Source organism: Mizuhopecten yessoensis, unplaced genomic scaffold (genome assembly GCF_002113885.1).
Source record: "Mizuhopecten yessoensis strain PY_sf001 unplaced genomic scaffold, ASM211388v2 scaffold9431, whole genome shotgun sequence".
Classification (NCBI taxonomy): domain Eukaryota; kingdom Metazoa; phylum Mollusca; class Bivalvia; order Pectinida; family Pectinidae; genus Mizuhopecten; species Mizuhopecten yessoensis.
In genome coordinates this window covers 168,246-187,543 of record NW_018408044.1, presented here as the reverse complement: position 1 = coordinate 187,543, position 19,298 = coordinate 168,246, and the positions used below count along the sequence as shown (strand labels likewise).

At 36.2% G+C, this 19,298-nt stretch overlaps 1 protein-coding gene across 3 annotated transcripts in view; it reads left to right on the top strand.

Annotated features, from left to right (window-relative positions):
* The first annotated feature begins 3,900 nt into the window (after nucleotides 1-3,900).
* The window catches only part of LOC110458103 (DNA mismatch repair protein Msh6-like), a 44,784-nt gene continuing 29,386 nt past the window's right edge, over nucleotides 3,901-19,298 (top strand). For 2 of the 3 annotated variants that reach the window (XM_021509673.1, XM_021509675.1), the window contains exons 1-14: nucleotides 3,901-4,123; nucleotides 7,082-7,250; nucleotides 7,983-8,182; nucleotides 10,463-10,545; nucleotides 10,717-10,840; nucleotides 11,212-11,351; nucleotides 11,763-11,948; nucleotides 12,337-12,425; nucleotides 13,085-13,172; nucleotides 13,929-13,988; nucleotides 15,163-15,237; nucleotides 16,732-16,867; nucleotides 17,051-17,193; nucleotides 17,838-17,906. In XM_021509673.1, coding sequence (XP_021365348.1) covers nucleotides 3,940-4,123; nucleotides 7,082-7,250; nucleotides 7,983-8,182; nucleotides 10,463-10,545; nucleotides 10,717-10,840; nucleotides 11,212-11,351; nucleotides 11,763-11,948; nucleotides 12,337-12,425; nucleotides 13,085-13,172; nucleotides 13,929-13,988; nucleotides 15,163-15,237; nucleotides 16,732-16,867; nucleotides 17,051-17,193; nucleotides 17,838-17,906 — 1,746 coding nt within the window. In that variant the 5' untranslated portion in view covers nucleotides 3,901-3,939. The remainder of the gene's footprint in view (nucleotides 4,124-7,081; nucleotides 7,251-7,982; nucleotides 8,183-10,462; nucleotides 10,546-10,716; nucleotides 10,841-11,211; nucleotides 11,352-11,762; nucleotides 11,949-12,336; nucleotides 12,426-13,084; nucleotides 13,173-13,928; nucleotides 13,989-15,162; nucleotides 15,238-16,731; nucleotides 16,868-17,050; nucleotides 17,194-17,837; nucleotides 17,907-19,298) is intronic. The other variant, XM_021509674.1, reaches the window with a different exon arrangement.

The window sequence follows — 19,298 nt, the reverse complement described above, 5'->3', positions numbered from 1 at the left end:
AACATTAGCAATATGCCAGACTGATAATTTTCTTCTGATTTTTCAATTACATCATTTATAACCCTGGTACATTCCCCTATATAACGACCCTTGACAAAACCCGCTTGACTTTGACTTATAATATCTACCAGAGTCTGTTTAATTCTATTGGCAATACAGGATGCTGCAATTTTGTAATCCACATTCAATAACGTAATAGGCCTCCAATTTTTTATGTACAGTTTTGATTTTCCTTGTTTTGGAATACATTTGATTAGTCCCTGGCGTTGACTGATTGACATTGCCGTCTTACTAAATGCTTGATTAAGAGATTTTAAAATGTATTGTTTTATGTCTATCCAGAAAAACTTATAAAATTCTACGGTGAATCCATCTAAACCTGGAGACTTCCCATTATTCATATTTTTCAATGTTTTTAGACACTCCTCAACCTTAAGTACACCGTTCATAGAGTCGCGTTGCTCATCAGTGAGTTTATTTATGAATGGATTATTATCATTAAAAAACGTTTCCTGGTGTATTTCATTAAACATAGTTCCCTTTGTTGTATACAGGNTAGTCAATCGCTCTGGACATGTTTTATTAACACGGTTTTACAAAAATATGATATTGTTTTAGAGAAAAAACCTGCTACTTTCCTATTTGGCATCATTGACAATGTTCAACTGACGGGTTTAAACATATGCATACTACTGATTAAAAAATATATATCTTTAATGCGACAATACCACAAAATCCCTGACTGGGAAAGTTGTAAAATATTTATAAAAAAATATAGAAATTTAGACCTATATTCTGATTACATGATGTCTCAAAGTGCAGCGAACAAGACCCGGCAAAAATGGGAAAGTATCAAGCTTATTCTAGAATGAACTACTAGTACTTAACTACTCGTTTATATTGTATTTCTTCTCCAGGAACCGTTATAAACATGTAATGCACTTATGTGACTGACGCAATAAAAAAATGTCAAAGACAAAAAAAAGATGTACAATGGAATCTCATTAATCTGGGGGAAATTCCGGGACACTGACGTTTTATCATCGGGAATATGACGTTTTATCGTCGGGACTATGACGTTTTATCGTAGAGACTATGACGTTTTACCGTCTGGACTATGATCGGGACTATGACGTTTTAACGTCGGTAATATGACGTTTTATCGTCGGGATTACTATGTTTTATCTATGGGGCAATTGCGTTTCTTGGATTTTGTTTTGGTTTGGACTATGGCGTTTTATCTTCGCGACAATGACGTTTTATGTTCGGAACTTTGATGTTTTAATTTTGGGATTATGATGTTTAATCTTCGTCTTCGGGAATATAACGTTTTATCTACGGAACTATGCAGTTTTACCTTCGGGAATATGATGTTTTACCTTCGAGAGTATGACGTTTTACCTTCGGGACTATGACGTTTTTTCTGAGAATTTCAACATCAATGATGTAAATAAAATGGTTGTAATCTTCGAATAAACAGCTAGTTTAATAAAATTGTGCAAATTCTCCTTGATCATTTCGCGACATCTTAGAAACCGTAATTAGAACGAAAATGCATGTCACTAGTCCCAATCATCAATATTTTAACTTAACTTAATTAGAGAAATGTGTTTTAAATACCAAATTAATATGGTGAGTCATCAATCCTACTGTGTTTATTTTTTAATTAAGAATTATTTCACATACATCCACTTTGGAATGGTGAGTAGAATCGATACAGAACATGTCCTCTCATTTTGAAAACCAGCAGGACTAATGTTGGTTGTCATATACCGAAATGCGCATGTCGACGTCATTTACGTTACCATAAATGACATCGAAGAATGTATTACACCACCGATGTTGACGTCCAGGGCCCGTATTCATGAAACCGTTCTTATGCTTAAGCATGGATTTTGTGCTCAAGCTTAATTTCTTGTTCTGGTTATAAATTAATGAAGAAATCTTATTTTGTCAATAATTTTGGAGAGACTTAAAGCAAAATACTGTTTTCAATGTTTACATTTTACTTTCTGATCATTTAACATGAATTAAGCGAGTCATAAGAAGTTGGTTTGAGCACAGATCTATGCTTGAGCATGAGAACGGTTTCATAAATACCGGCCTGGACCCTCTTCCCCGGGATCGGTCAAAGCAAATTGCAAATGATCACTTTGTATGGAGCTCAGCATAGTAGGGGAGATAACTCTATGAAGCTCTATTCACAAACCCAGTCCTAGTACATGTATATATACGTAGTAGATATACTTTATACATTTTTCTTTTCTTTTCTTAAATAGACATCCGCATACACCATAGGGACCCCTCGGATAATCTCAGACTCCGGCTAAGCCTGACAAGGAAACAAAGTACTGTACCTAACGGAAGCAGAGACGTTTCTCTACTGTCGGGCACAACCGGCAGTAGGAGACCCGAGGTACATAACAAATATAATGTATATACCTCCCTTTTCTCTTTCTGTAATAAAGTTGGCAGTTGTATTTGTTTTATGCGTTTTATTTCAAATAAATCATCGTTCTGATAGTCCTGGTGGTTAGACGTTTTGCAAACCAGTGGATCCTACTTGTATTCTACATCGATGTAATTTGTGCAACAATTTGCCATGTTGTGTGGTGTTGATTACTTGAGCAGTGCTAGATGGCTATGTCCTCTGGGTGTACTCTGTCGTGTTCTGGTAGTAGATGAAAAAAAATATCCACGTTTCAAATGATTGATATCAATGGAAGGTAGTATCTGTCTGTAAATGGTGTGTTCTAAAATGTCGCGAGCGACTGGTAACCATAGAGACAAGTCTTTTCTGTCATCCTTTTAAAGATTCTCAAGAGGTTGGCATCCCTTAAGTATTTTCGTAATTCTCTAATGTACAGAGATTGTTGTAGTATACTTTTAAGTACCGGGTGTATTTCGCATTTTTTCACGATCAGGTTTTGTATATTTTTTAGTCCTGACACTTCAGAGAGAGGCTTGTATTTGTCAGTAGCTTTTCAACCCCATACAGATTAATCTTGATTACTTTTAGTTGTTACATATTCGTGCTGTAATTGACAATACGTTACTGTTTCTAGGTTTTGCTAATATATCTTATACTGCTTGGGTAGTTGCTCAGCTGCCGTATCCCTTGTTTAATGGCGTTGTGCCTCTAGAATATTGGTGTTTCGATTTAAAGTGCTCCCTGAAGTTTTTTCACATATCTGGTGTGTTGATTTTGGGTGTTAGCCTACGTATATAACAGGAGATGGGAAAACGCACGGCCAGACCAGGGTTTGGACCAATCGGGAACGTCGGCACTTTCCGTAAAGTGCCGACGGTTCCCGATTGCGGTTTGGACCTCTACGACAAAGTCCAGTTCTGCTTCTACACATACATTTGTTTTTTAATATTTTATGATGATGCTACGATGGATTTAAGTTATTGGTAAATCTCTAGTCTCTTCCTATTGTTTGTTTCTCCCTTCGTTTTTCAGTTCATTTTCCTTTTCTTTTTAATATTTCGTCAAATCACTGATTTGTAATGTTGTTTTTGTAACTAATATTTGTATGACAGTTAGCTGTATTTGTGATTTGAACAAAATCGTAGGGTAAGTTTTGGCAAAAAAGTAATTTCTTTCTTTTGTTTGTGTAAGTTTAAATATACTTTTTTTGTTCTTTGTTTTTGAAAATATCTTTCATTTTCAAGTTATGCTATAATATTCTTTTAGATTTTTTTAGATTAACGTATTTTTCGTCAACGAGGTGGTTATTTTTTCTCAATGGTTTTAACTAGCTAACATAGTTTTTAACATGAAACGATATTCTTTCATTGATGATCTTTCAGAAATAATCCATCATGCTTTTTTTTGTAGGTGAACATGGATCCTTAATCACTACGAACGGAAGTTGAAAACCGGAAGTAGGTGCTGAAAGCGCGGGAGTTGGGAGTTAAACTGTCAACACCACCACGATGGGTCCGAAACAAACACCTGCCAAGAAATCAAATACTTTATTTTCTTATTTTAACAAAAGTCCGGTTGTAAAGCAATCTTCCACGCCCAAAACTGACGACAAGGACATCTTGTCACCCAAGCGATCACCCAACCAGAAGAGCTCGAGCCCAGGGTCTGCTACCCCGACAAGTAAACAAACAGGCATGGTATTTTCTGGTGATGACATAATTTAGAGTGTATTGTGTAGTGATCCGTTAAATATCATGGTCAGAATACGATCGGCTCAGGATTTTCAAGACAACAAGTAGTGAGATCTTAAATGTGTAGAGTATTTTTTTATCAAATACCAGAGATATCTTCAACAGGATACTCTAAAACGTTCAATATATAGTAATATACTGAACATTATTTAGAGGCGTCAGAAAGATCGGTTAAAAACAAGTGTTTTTTTTTTAGAACTATACGATAAAAACAACATGTACGCTTAGAATTTGTGAGAGAGGAGATTTGCCTTCAGTGTTGAGAGGTCTGCACTGTCGCTGATGAAGGTTGGCAACCTCCAAATTCTCCAGCGAACCTGACAACACAAATTCCAGATTCCATACAGCTCCACAAATTATCATGCNTACAAATTAACATGCAAATTCATTCTTTCCTAGAGCAATGCGTACCTGGAACAACATCCAGGTACGCTTTGCTCTAGGAAAGAATGAATTTGCATGATAATTTGTGGAGCTGTATGGAATCTGGAATTTGTGTTGTCGGGTTTGCTGGAGAATTTGGAGGTTGCCATCATATGCCACAAGTCCGTTTATGATTTTATATAGTAATATGGTGGAGGTCATTTTACGGCGTTGATCAAGGGATTGCCAGTTCAGGGTTTGGAGCATTTCTGTAACACTACTGGTGTAGTTATATAGCACCCAAGGGTGAACCTGGCGGTTCTTAATTCTCTGCACCATTTCAACCTTATGGGTAAGACTTGCCTGTCATGGATCCCAGATGGGGCTACAGTATTCAATGTGTGGGCGGACATAAGTTTTATAAGCAACTCTTTTGTTTTTACGTTGGTGGTTTTAATATTTCTCCGAATGAATCTTGGGGATGAATTTGCCTTGTTGGTAATGTTATTGATGTGGCGTGTTCCATGAAAAGTTTTTATTGATAGTTAAGCCCAGGTATTTAGCCGAATCTGCTTGCTTTAGAATTTGTCCATGGAGAATGTAATTAAATGTGTGTGTCAGTCTTTTCTTAGAGTTGTGTAGAATTTCACATTTATCAGGGTTGAAGGACATTAACCAATTTTGTTCCCACTTTTCCAGAAGATTTAAGTCTTTTTGTAATATTTCTGCATCAGAGTAGGATGAAACAGTTACATAGATAATAGTGTCGTCTGCAAAAAGTCTAACTTGGCTTGTGATATAATGTGGTAGATCATTTATATAGAATAGAAAAAGGCAGGGCCCCATGACTGAGCCTTGGGGGATACCAGAGAGGACAGGACGGAGATTTGGTGTTACTTACAGAAACTTTCTGACTACGCTAACAAGGAGAAACTTTTGCTGAAATGTATAACATATGACTAGACGATATATAACACAATAATTGCATTTTGCGATAATTACGATCTTATCTTTTCTTGTCCTTTATTTATTTTTATTTCTGTTCCTAATCTTTATACATTTAAACACCTGAATCAACTGGTTTACCCCCATAACTGTGCAAATCGGTGTCCTTCGATATGGTATTTCAGTGAGATACTCATAGTACTGTAAAGTATTATCAGGTTAAAGCTTTCGCAAGACAGCATACAATAATGTATAAATACACCAACTGCTTTTGGAATTTAAAATTGTTAATTATCTTTCATCGTCAACAACTTATAGTTGAACAGTTTTTGGCAATGTTTCAACATTAGGCAGGACAAAGCTAAGGCATTCAAAAAACATGAAATCATGAAAAACTATTCCACCAAACATTGTTTAAAAAGGAAGAGAACTATAGATCTAGACTGGGTCATTCATTGGCAACCAGGTAGCTCAGTTGGTAGCCATATAGGGCATAGAGTTCAGAGGGTCCTTGGTTCAAATCTCGGTCTGGCCTTGTATTTCTCTACTTCCTTTTACAAAAATTAAATGACAATAATAAATGATAGATATATTGGATTTGAACTTCAAGTTTTCTCTCGAAAATGAAAGCACAGATTAAGTGCTTTCAATTTATGATTAGTAACTGTCAATTTTTTTTTCACACTTGAAAAATAATCGTTTATTTCTTTGACAAAAAAGGTCAGCTTGCAGAGTATAATTTTCCGATGATTATTGTTCCCTGCACCAATGTCAAAAACTACCATGACTATTGATATGAAAATTGTCTTGTTTTTGTGAATACTGCATGTTTGCCAGTCAGGATAAAATAATGATCCAAGTTTTTGGATATTTTTGAAAGAATGTGGAGAGTACATGAAGTACAGCTCTATGATTCTTCTCCGAATTAAAAAAAAATATCGCTGCTGAAAATTTCTGAAATGTGTCATCGTCATCAATGAAATGTCAAAATTTGTTCTGGTCTGAGAAGGTCGTGGACTGACCTGTCTCGCACAAGCCCTGTGACAAACATACCCAATGAAGCCAATTTACTGACTTCAATTGCGTCTCTCTAGGAGGTTTATTGAGGTGTAAATGAAAATATTGCTTTTAGAATGTTTACTATATGGTGCTTCATACTTTTAATGTGGGGGTTGAATTTTACGATGGCGATTCAGAAATTTTATTGTGAAACAGCGTAAAAGCAAAACATGCCATGGTGATCCTTGATGATTGCTTAATATCAAGTTGACTGATACAGGTCCATTGAGCCTCATATCGGTAATCTTGTTAACATGCAGAAACTCAGATAATGACTGATTAAGTATATCAATACAAAAAGTATCGGAAGGGCTGCATTGAAAATTAACTAATGCACTTGACTTGGTGTTAGTCTTGGGTATAGAAAATGTTTTAAATGATAAAGGAATATTTTGATAATATATAATAACATTAGGTAATCATTATCACTAGAAGACAGAATTTGTAAGAAGTTAATAAATATGTGATTTTGTGACAGTATTAAATTGTAATGAGAATACCAGTATTGATAGTTAATTGTATAAATTTCCAGGCTTTGCTGTCGGTGATCTGACATGGACCAAACTGGAGGGTTACCCTTGGTGGCCGTCCATGGTGTGTACCCACCCTACTGATAACATCCACTTCAAGGGAGGCAAGAATCCCCAGGTCCATGTCCAGTTCTTTGACGACCCAGTCTCCCGCGCTTGGATCAAGGCTAAGTAAGATCGTCATCTAAACAAAGTGATGGGCAATCTGTCTAGAATCATAGTTGATGATTGGTTTGTATTCGTTTATCGATTGCTAATTGGTTTATAGTTTTTATAAATATCCAAATAAAGATGCCACACTATTATCACATCAATAGAGAGGGTTGGTTGTGTTTATACATGTGCATTAGGTCTACTTCTTTTAAAGCCAACTTTTACACTGTTTTGAGGGGTTCTTTTTCAACAGTGACATAAAGCATAATATATAAACTAACAAAATTAATTACTTTCGATGCATAAGGTACATTGTTTACATTTGCCATTTCAGTTCATTAATGAATGGAATTTATAGTCGGGAATTGGAAAGGGCATATATATAGATCAATTAATTTTCAATTATAATCAATCATCAGTCCATCACTATCAAAACTTATATATATCTGATTTATTTGTAAATTCATTCTAGTTAGATATGTTGTACATGAAGTGATAGTAAAACTGGTTATTCATGTAATTATTGTTCAAATATGAAGTTGCATTAAAATACTGTAATCTCAGATTTAGAAGTAGAGGTATAGACGATACAATATCTGAATATATATGTACATCATATTTTTTTTTTTAGTTTTAGAGGTTTATCAGGTCTGTCATTAACCTGAATGTAGTTTAGCCTACTTTTTTGTATGTGAACAAAATGTTTGTAATCTGTTTTCAATAATTTCTTGTATCCCTTCTTCTCTCTAGGAATGTCCATCACTATAAGGGGTCAAATGACAAGGAATATCAGATGGGTGGTCAGTTCTTCTCCCATAACCCAAAGGTCAAGCAGGGAACATGTGAAGCAGACAAAGCAATTAAACTTAGCCTAGAGGAGCGACTTAAACTGGTCGTGGAGTTGCAGCCGTCCGATGAGGAGGAGGAAGAGGAGAGCATGGATTTGGATCGTAAGATTTCTATATTCTTTATAATGAGTGAGGTTGTCTTTAGGAAAGAGATAATTTGCTACAATAAGAAAATGTATCTAATTTTGAAAATTACAAGTATAGAAATATCTGTTAAGCTGTTAACCCGTTCATAAAACCATAATGGCCTCATCCAGATCAATGCATGGTAGAGTCTACTTAAGTTACATAGGGGTGAAAGGGTCAAGAATGCTCTACAGCACTTTGACACATCTTTAACACTGAAAATTTATAGAAACATTTTATGAAGGTGCCATGAATAGTTGACAATAAGGACTTGTCAGTATAATGTGTCCGGGTGATGTGTCATGCTACCTTGTCCATGTCCAGATACTGACATTTCAGTAAAATGACACTCCCTTGAGTGGCTCCACCATCGATCGATGCCTACTCAGTGAGTAGGCAGGGAAATTGCAGACAAACAACCTCCTATGGATGGCCCTGGCTGCCTTAAGGAGGTAAAACCCAAGAAGAAATCCAAACAAACCAAAAGCTGACTATTTTTAGGTCACCTGAGCTTTGCTCAAGTGACCTATTCCAATCACTTTCCGTCCGTCGTCATCCGTCGTGCGTAAACTTTTTACCTTATCAACTTCTTCTCAAGAACCAGTGGATGGAATTTTTTCAAACTTGGTCAGAATCATCCTTGGTAGATGAGGCTACCAAATTGTAAAATTGGGATTCCTACCTCAACCCTAGGGGTCAGGGCGGGGCCCAAAAGGGAAAATTAACCAATATTTCAAAAATCTTCTTCTCCAGACTCAGAGGTATTACAGTAATTTTCTCTGCATGGATGGAAATATCATAAGGGGCTTTATTTAAATTGTAAAGTTCAGGACCCCCGAGCTATCCTTTCTCCCTTGGGGAGGGGGTACAGTTTACTATAGTTTATATAGGGAAACAACACTTTTGGGTATATTTTTACCAATTTTCTGTCGGAAATTATTTTTACTTGGTGAGAATTATCCTTGGAGGAGGAAGATGGTTTTAAATTGTAAAATTGGGATCCCTACCCAAACCCTAGGGGCCAGGGCGAGGCCCAGAAGGGAAAATTAGCCAATATTTCAAAAATCTTCTTCCCCAGACTCAGAGGTATTACAGTCATTTTCTCTGCATGGATGGAAAGATCATCAGGGGCTTTATTCAAATTTTAAATTTCAGGACCCCCGAGCTATCCGTTCTCCCTTGGGGAGGGGGTAAAGTTTACTATAGTTTATATAGGGAAACAACACTTTTGGGTATATTTTGACAATTTTGTGTTGGAAATTATTCTTACTCGGTGAGAATTATCTTGAAGGAAGATGGTTTTAAATTGTAAAATTGGGATTCCTACCCCAACCCTAGGGGCCAGGGCGGGGCCCCAAAGGGAATTTTAACCAATTTTTCAAAAATCTTCTTCCCCTGACTCAGAGTCCTATACTACAGTCATTTTCTCTGCATGGATGGAAAGATCATCAGGGGCTTTATTTAAATTGTAAATTTCAGGACCCCCGAGCTATCCGTTCTCCCTTGGGGAGGGGGTAAAGTTTACTATAGTTTATATAGGGAAACAACACTTTTGGGTATATTTTGACAATTTTCAGAATCATCTTTGGTGGATGACGGTATCACATTGTAAACTTGGAATTCCTGCCCCATCCCCAGGGGTTAGAGCGGGGCCCCAAAGGGAACATTTACAAATATTTTAAAATTCTTATCCTTTGATGACATGACAAGTATTGTATTTCACTTAGCTTACATGCTGATTTCCACATCACATCTAAACAATAAAATAAAGCTACCAGTACCTATGATATAACTCAGGTGACCGCTAAGGCCCTTGGGCCTCTTGTTTTTGTATCTGTCCTTATATAGAGACTAAATGTGTATTAAATGTGTATTTAGGCGCAACAGCCAGTCTGCTTTAATACTTTAATTTGTTTGAGTCATTGGTAATATCTAGCCCATGGCCTGTTATTATTGCATACAAGGAAACTTTCTGTCGACTTGAGGTAACGTGGTCGATGCATCAGGAAATGTTCGCCACATTTTAACTTCCACTTCTTTTCACCCTCCGTATTGAGGGAAAATTTATCATTGAAGCAAACATTAATGAACAACATACCAAACAGAGTTTTAAAACCAGATGTGAAGGGTGAAACTATCACTTAGTGATTTTACCATTGTAGGGCAAACATTTGACTGAGGCGAAAGTTTCCCCGTATACAGTATTACTTCACCTACAGTACATTGTATTTTGTTAACTTATGTAATATTTTACAGCTGACATATTTGATGATGAAATGGATGAGGAGACGGACAACAGTAAGGAAAATGTCAGCACAACCGAGGACAAGGAGAAGAAGGTAAACAATTTATTTTTTATTTTTTATTATTATTAGTACATTCCACTTTTTATCAGGTTTCGCATGACTTTTAATTTAAAATCATATTTTCCAAAGTACTATTTACCCCAATGCATATCTACGAAACGTTAAAATGAGCTATAATGTATAAAGAATACATTTTCACTTTGAAAGAAACCTTCCAAGTCTCCCAGAAAGACACCCAAGAAAGATTCTAACAAGCGGCGTTCTACACGGACACCAAAGCCCAAACGTCGTCGGATCATAGAGAATCATGACAGCGAGGAAGAGTCTGGTAAGTGTGAGGACAAATAAAGGTGATTGGTGAAGAAACATGGTTATGTCAGGGACACATTGAAATGGTCATTTGTGCTGTGATTTAGATGATTGTTATAACATCTCAGAATACATGAAATTAAAGTAGAAAGTAAAATGATGAACTTTTATTTAAATGTATCTTTATGATAAGGGCAACATGGTTATTTTATCCTTCCTACATATACTGCATTTTAGAACTATCTTAGTATTTAGTCAGTGATGAAGAATTGATTTAAACTGGAATTTTAAAGAGGCAAATTGGGGAAAAAAAATCCTGGCAAACCTCTGCTGTCTGCTTTGAACTCAATATACTTTTGTCTTGAATAGATTTGTTTTCCAATTGCAAAGGTGACGAATTCAAACTCAAGGTAGACTCTGACGAGCCAAGCAGCAACAGCAGCAGTGAGGATGAGGATAGCAGTGGTGTGGATGAGGATGATGTCTCTGATATAGAAACAGGCTCCGAACCCGAGTCTCCCATCAAAGCTGTAAATGTTTCCTCATTAAAACTTCCATTATAAGATTCCATGTATAGGGCCCTAAACTAGGAAATGAGACAGAAGTCTTGCTGTGTGTTCGTTGGATATTTTTAAGTCATTCAGAACACAATTAATCATTAGTCTTAACATCAAGTTGATGGAAACGTACGTAAATATGTCTGACTAAATGATAGGGTACTGAGGTTATGGGCAAGATCATGTAATCTTTTACACAAGAAAATAGAAGTTCAAGTTTCATAAGACAGCGTATTGACATTATATTCTTAAAATGTTTTGAAGAGGAGCTGAAAAAGGTTTTCTCAAAAGAATTGCTACAAGGCACTGACAGATCAGAACATGTCCACAGTGACTTAAGTTTTGTAAACATTTATGTGATAACCCATATTTTATCATCACCAGCCCCAGAAGAGAAAGCGACCTCCACCAAAATCTACGAACAAAACCGTGGCTAAGCAGAGTGACAGTCCCGACACCACCACCCCGTCCCTCAATAGCTTCTCCAGTGGCAGCAAACCAACATCCAGCTTCACACCGACTGTTGGCGACAAGACCAAGTCGAGGCTGGCTACATTTACAGCTGCTGATGTTAGTACATTCTATATAAATGGCGCTGCTCGTAAATCATTTTAATTTGTTCCTTCTAAGACATCTAGTCCTTGTTGACATCAGCAAGTCATTTCTCTCTGATGTATTATACTCAAAAAGGAAAACCTCTCAAGTTTTGACATGTTGTTTCAATTGTGATGGCATTTCAGAACTGAAGAGTTTCAATTATTTTGATTTAATTGGTTTTGTTTTGAACTTTTCTTTAGACAATATATTTTTGACAGTCACAACTTTTCAAAACTTCAATCGGTAAACAGATTGATTTTATTGCCAATGAGTGAGGAATGATATGACATTGTTAGTATTGACATCTGTACGTAGAAATCATTGTGTCCAGACTAATGAGATATAATTGTTCTGTGTTTAGAGTCCAAGTACATCAAAAGCTTCATCTTCAGAACAGGAAGACAACTTCCCGCATCTTAAACTGGACTTCCTTCAACCTCACAAAATCAAGTAGGTCAACCAATCACAAACTGGCACTAGTTTCTATAGCAACCTACCTCAATATGAGATGTGTTTATAACTAGTGGGAATTCAGTGCTCAATGTTGCTTTAGATTTCATTTGTTGAAATTAAGAATTTAGAGGTTATGTGAATGTTTGCATGTCCTACGAGACTCCCATTTCAGGGTTGATATGGATAGAGTGTAGTTTCTAAATAATAATTTCCATTTTAGAGTTTCTAAATTAAACTCCCAAATGTTGCTATGTTTTCTCAAAGGAACACTTCAGGTCTTTCCATTATACTGTCAAAAGTCATAAAGGGCCAGTCTGGTGGTGATGTCAATTACAGGCATTGAGATAACCTTCTTAACGGTTTCTTATTGACGTTTGTCACATTACAGAAATAGTAATCATTTTCAAAAATTATGTTACACCAGTTGGTAAATAAATTAGTTAAGTATGATCATAATGTTAAAACTATGCATTTCAGTCGTTGAATATGTGACAATGGTAAATAAATTCTGTTTCCTGTAAAAAGAGATAGAGCTGTACCATCTTTCCACAGTTTTTGACAGTTTGTCAGGGTGAAAATTCTAATGACCAGAAGACTATTGAGCAGTCTGCTGTCATAATAAACATCAATTTTGTACAGAAGTTATTGTTTTTCAGAGATGCAAAGATGCGTAACAGAACTGACCCGGAATACGACCCCAAAACACTCTATGTTCCTGACAGTTTCAAGAAAACTACAACACCTGTGAGTTTGAATATTTATAACACATAATCCGACAGATAAAATGTCCCTGGTGTATATTAGCACAGCATTCCTTGTCTTTCAATCATTTTGTTTTAAAGACTATTACTCAAGAATAGCTAAACTGATTTTAAACAAATTCAGTGTAAAGCCTCCTTGGACAAGAGCCTTTTTGTATAAATGGAGGTGTTCTCACCTGCAGGCAGTGGGAATGTACTTTTATTTTGTGACTTGACCTCTCTGTTTTTCGTATTTTCACTTTTGTTTCCTACTTATTTTATTGACAGAATGTCTTTGCATTATAAAGATAAATTTGTAAATGAATATTTTTGTGAAGAAAAAATGACCAAAGAATAATTTGTAGGTACATGTCTACAAAAAATTAGTTATGAAGCGTTAGGTACAGGAGACTTGACATAGGATTTTTTAAAATTTATTACAGGTTTTGTTGTCAAGTAAACCTGTTTCAGTTCATGTCTGAATTAACAATTTGAGAAAACTTTTAACTCGCAAGATAATAAAAAAATCCTCTGCATGAAATCATATTAGATATTGTAAATTAGTGCTTATTTCCAGTGGCGGATCCAGAGACCTATCTAGGGGGGTTTCCAAATTTCCGGGGGGGGGTTCCATGTGGGGAAAAATTGAGGAAAATGGTGAAAATACATGATTTTTAAAGAAAATTCTCAGGGTGGGGGGTTTCCTGAAGCCCAAAAAACCCCTCTGGATCCGCCACTGATTTCTGTGATTTTATTACAGGGCATGAGGCAATGGTGGGAACTGAAGGCCAAGTACTTTGATACAATCCTCTTCTTCAAGGTGAGCTGTGGAAAGGTTCTCCGGCTTTGAGTGAATCTGATTTAATAAAGGTTTTGTCTGCCAGATAAAAGGAACTATTGATGCTTGGTTTATTAGTTAACCCTTTCACCACTGTAGACTACAATGGACTCATCCATATCAATGCATGGTCGAGTCTACTGAAGTTACATAGGGGTGAAAGGTTTAAGGCTACATACATAGCTGCACAAAACCAGGTTTTCAATTAATACCTGTTCTCCTCAATCTGGGGGTATATGACCTCCTAAAATGGCTTTTAACCCTCAAATTGTTAGAGGCTTCTTAATATGAAGGGGTCAGAATTTGTGATTTATGCCTGAATTTACACTCAACTGTTGTCTTGCAAAAACGTTGAAACGTGAGTTTTATAAGAAATTCAGTTACTTGCTTTTATTACTGTAAAAGGATTATGTATGGTTTGGGCCTGTTTTGGCCCCCAAATGCATCAAAATTCAAAACCTTCAAATGAACTTTGAAATGACTTGTTTCTTTAATTTTGAATACTTCCTAAATATTATTATGAAAATATTTATTTATATTTTTAATTATTGTTGCCATGGTAACAAGTTCAAATTTGCATAAGTTGGAAAAATTTGAATATTCAGTGAATATTGGGATATTTTGCATAGTTTTTCTCCTAGAAACTATAGAGTGCGTGCTTGAACAAACTTGATATCAAAGGATAATGTGTAGGCACCTGTAATACATCTTTAGGAGAAATATAAAGTTTGTTCAAGAGTGCGCTCTATGGTAGCTAAGAGAAATACTAGGTGAAAACCTGTCAAAATTGACTGAATAATCAAATTTCAATAATTTATGCAAATATGACCTGGTTACCATGGCAGCCAAAATTGAAAACACAAATTAATGTTAACATAATAGTAATGGGGAAGTATTCAGAATTAAAGAAACATTTATTTGAAAGTTCTATTGCAGATTTTCAATTTTGATGGATTTCGGGGCCAAAAAAGGCCCAAACCATACATAGTCCTTTGTATAGAACATACCCAGAGAAACTTGAGATAAGATAAGGTTTAAAAGATCAGTTTGGAACTAATATAACATATCATAATGTTAAATGTGATTGTCTAAAACCACCAAAATTGTATGTAAAAAGGTCTTGTACTTATATTGTTTGTTATTTGATTGTTCACAGATGGGAAAATTTTATGAGCTGTTTCACATGGATGCTGTTGCAGGGGTGAATGAACTTGGGATTATATTCATGAAGGTGAGTGCTATAAGGGGGCACATGCAGGGTTTGTTCAGCACTTCAGTTCATGACATGGCAATGGAAAATGCATGAATTAACGTAGGGACCTTGCATTGGGCTTGAATATTATTGTGTGTCCTTGGAAAGTGCTTCACATCTTAAAAAAGTACTAGAAAATCTCTTGAACAATTTTTTTTTTCAAAGTAAATGCAACCTGTGGAAACATGAAATAAGTTTTACTAAAGCCTTGTACTGGGAACCTTTGCTCGATGTCTTGAACCAATGCCAGTCAAAATTGTGCAAAGGATAAACAGAGAAATTATTGATGTGTCGGCTCTATAATAATAATTCTAGGTTCTTATATACCACTTTATCACAACCTAGTTCGTAGGTCATCTCAAAGCGGTTTACAAATTATTAGCTGTGGTTATAGGGCCTTTGCAACCAGCCAATATCTTTCTCAACTTGTGGGGAGCATACTGGCAGTGCTGCCATTTCGGCGCTCACAGCTAGCATTCAACAGTTCTAGCACTGCCAAACCACATACTAAGTTACAGCTGAGTAGACGGGAACAAGTGGAGTAAAGTATCTTGCTCAAGGATACAACACAGTGCCGTGCCGTGACTGGAACCCGCAACCCTTCGGTCACGAGCCTGGCGTCCTACCACTAGACTACCGTGTCTACGTTTGTGTTCATCATGCAACACTGGTTTACCACTCATTCATACTTATATATTCATATTGAAAGAGACAGTTGTATGACCTTCTTAACTTCTTAAGGTCATCTCCTTATCAAAATTTCATCTTGACTAAAACATTCATATTTATCAAATATAATTCATTTTAGATATCTAGATATTGCATGGAATTGAAATTGCGAATTTTAAAGAAGAAAAAAAATCAAAGGAAAATAACAAATTACAAAAGCTGTCGGTCCATAAAATCACAGTTTATATCTTGAAACATCTTATACGTAAAAAGTAGTTTATATTTCTGTTCACTGTCATGTCATTTACTCCATTGCCATTGTCACAGGTCAAAGATCTAGGTCAAATCAAGTGATGCCAGTCTTGAGGAATTTCAGTATTAAATGATGTACAATGTAACATTTATCAGCCTTTTATCTCTGACGTATTTTACAAGAATGTGTGTGCTCATACTTCACGATAAAGGAAGCTGACCTTTAGGGATGATCCAGAATCAACCGTAGGAGAGGGATGGGAGGCACTCTCTTCAGAGACCCCACCACCCATAAAATCTTAAAAGTGATTTAATATAAGGAATAATAGACGGATCTGGTTTTAACTATGTATGAATACAGGTGCCTCCCACCTCCCCCATACAAGTAATTATGGAATAACCCTTAGAATCTTTTGGTCTTTGACTGACATCTAGACTTGAGCAGGAGCTTGATTCTGTTCTTGATTCTAGGACAAAGGAAATCACTCCCAACATGTACGTTTAATTTAATGAAAAGTAAACATATTTTTACTTTATATTTGTCAACAATAGGGAGAACAGGCCCACTCTGGGTTTCCAGAGATTGCCTATAACAGGTATGCGGAGACACTCATACAGAAGGGTTACAAGGTCGTCCGTATTGAGCAGACCGAGACACCAGACATGATGAGTGAACGCCTGAAAACTTGTAAGTACTGTATCGAATGACTACTCTGTCAAAAACAAAAAAAAGTTAGATATGTTAAGTACTCATAATGACTTAACTTTCTGACGTACAGTAGCTTACTGGAAATAACTGGATATCCAAAATAATAATTTAAAAAAAACCCTGGTAATGACAGATTAACAATAACCACTTTGTTTATTTTAGCATCAAAGCAGCCAACCAAGTTTGACAAAGTTGTGAGGCGTGAAGTTTGTCGTGTAACATCCAAGGGAACGCAGACATTTAGCTTCATGGATGGTGACTGTAGCGGGGCTCAGAACAGTTTCCTCCTCGCCATTGCAGAGAAGGTTTGTATTTCATTTTTCGCTATAAATAGTATTGCATACTTTCACTTTATATAGGCTTATCATTAATTTTATACAGGTTGGTCAATTATGAAACCTGGTAAGGCCTTACTTAGTTTGTATTTAATATATGTATATAGAACAATAGACAGTCCCTAATTATTATCACTTTGAACATTTATACAGATATTTTGATTTAATTGTTAAATAAGAGCTGTAATTTATGAAACTGTGTTGCAATATTAATATGATTATGTCTTTAATGTATGAAGTCACACAAAAAATAATTCATGAATATAACTGAGTTGATACAAAAATTCATCGATGAAATATGTTATCTCCAGTCCTACCAGTCCTACAGCCTTCATATAACAGGAAGTCTATCAGATATTTAAGATAGTATGGGAGGCGTTAATTTTGGTATATTCGTAAGTTTTATGTTGGCCAGGGTTTGTTTTTTATCTTTATGATTATAGATTATAGATCTGAAATACGTTAATGATCCAAGTAACGTCACATTCATGTATTGTTAGATATTTCAGTGTTATGATTATGAGTCTGGTGTAGACGATCCTCAAAGAACCTGTATCAGTAAATAAACTTGACTATGTTTTCTGTGCATTAAGTAATGTTTTTGTTGTTGACAGGAGGAGAACACGGAAGGTTGCAGTACGTATGGGGTCTGTTTTGTAGACACCTCAATTGGAAAGTTCTTTGTGAGTAAAGACAGGCTGCTGTTCTACTATATGGATAAAAATGACATATTATTGCTTCTGACCTGTGTGTCTAACCAGTTACCTAATGAAGCATGAGGGTTTTGTTCGTGTAAACTATTCAGTGATACTTTCCCATGAATCACTACTATGACCCCTGTACAACTCAGGACAAGTTCGTTCTTGGAAGGGGGACTGTGTCACATTGGTAAAATACAAGCCGCTCACTTCTGACTCTGGCTTGTGATAAGTTTTCTTTCGCTTATTCTGTAGAGCTTCAAACTAGTAAACCAGAGGCATTGAAAAGTCAATGACCTCTGTTATACATTCCAAGTACCAACCGCAACCAAGTCAGCTGTCATTTAGAATTAAGTGTCTGTTGTGTATGCTTGTTCAATAAATATAAAAGCCATCCTCTGGGAAGACTCTAATGTTCCTACTGTGTTATGGCAATAATGTAGACAAACCTTGTAAATTGACTAAACCTTTCACCACTGTAGACCGTAATGGACACATCCATATTAATGCATGGTAGAGTCTACTTAAGTTACATAGGGGTGAAATGGCTAAGGGCTATTTCAGCAAAATATCTACTCAACAGGGGGACTCCAAATGAAGACCACTGATAGGATTGATTTATCCAAATAGGGCCATGAAATAGAATTAGCTGTATTAGTAACTACTAATACAAGTGATATATATGTATTCTTTGTAGATTTCTCTTAATTTTTGATCCCCAACATTTTTAGCTCACCTGCCCGAAGGGCAAGTGAGCTTATGTTATGGTGCGACATCCGTCGTCTGTCCGTCCGTCCGTCCGTCGTCCGTCTGTCCGGCGTCAACTTTTTGCTTTAAACAACTTCTTCTCAATAACCAAAAGGCCTAGGTAGATGATATTTGGCCAGTAGCATGCTGGGATCAAGGCCTACCAAGTTTGGTCAAATAAATGACCTTGACCCACTTTCAAGGTCACAGGGGTCAAATATGTTAAAATCTTCAAACAACTTCTTCTCAATAACCAAAAGGCCAAGGGTACTGATATTGGGCTTGTAGCATGCTGGGATGAAGGGCTACCAAGTTTGTTCAAATGAATGACCTTGACCCACTTTCAAGGTCACTGGTGTCAGATGTCTTTAAAATCTTCAAACAACTTCTTCTTAATAACCAAATGGCCCAGAGTACTGATATTGGGCCTGTAGCATGCTGGAATGAAGGGCTACCAAGTTTGTTCAAATAAATGACCTTGACCCACTTTCAAGGTCACAGGGGTTGAAATATGTTAAAATCTTCAAACAACTTCTTCTCAATAACCAAAAGGCCCAGGGTACTGATATTAGGCCTGTAGCATGCAGGGATGAAGGGCTACCAAGTTTGTTCAAATGAATGACCTTGACC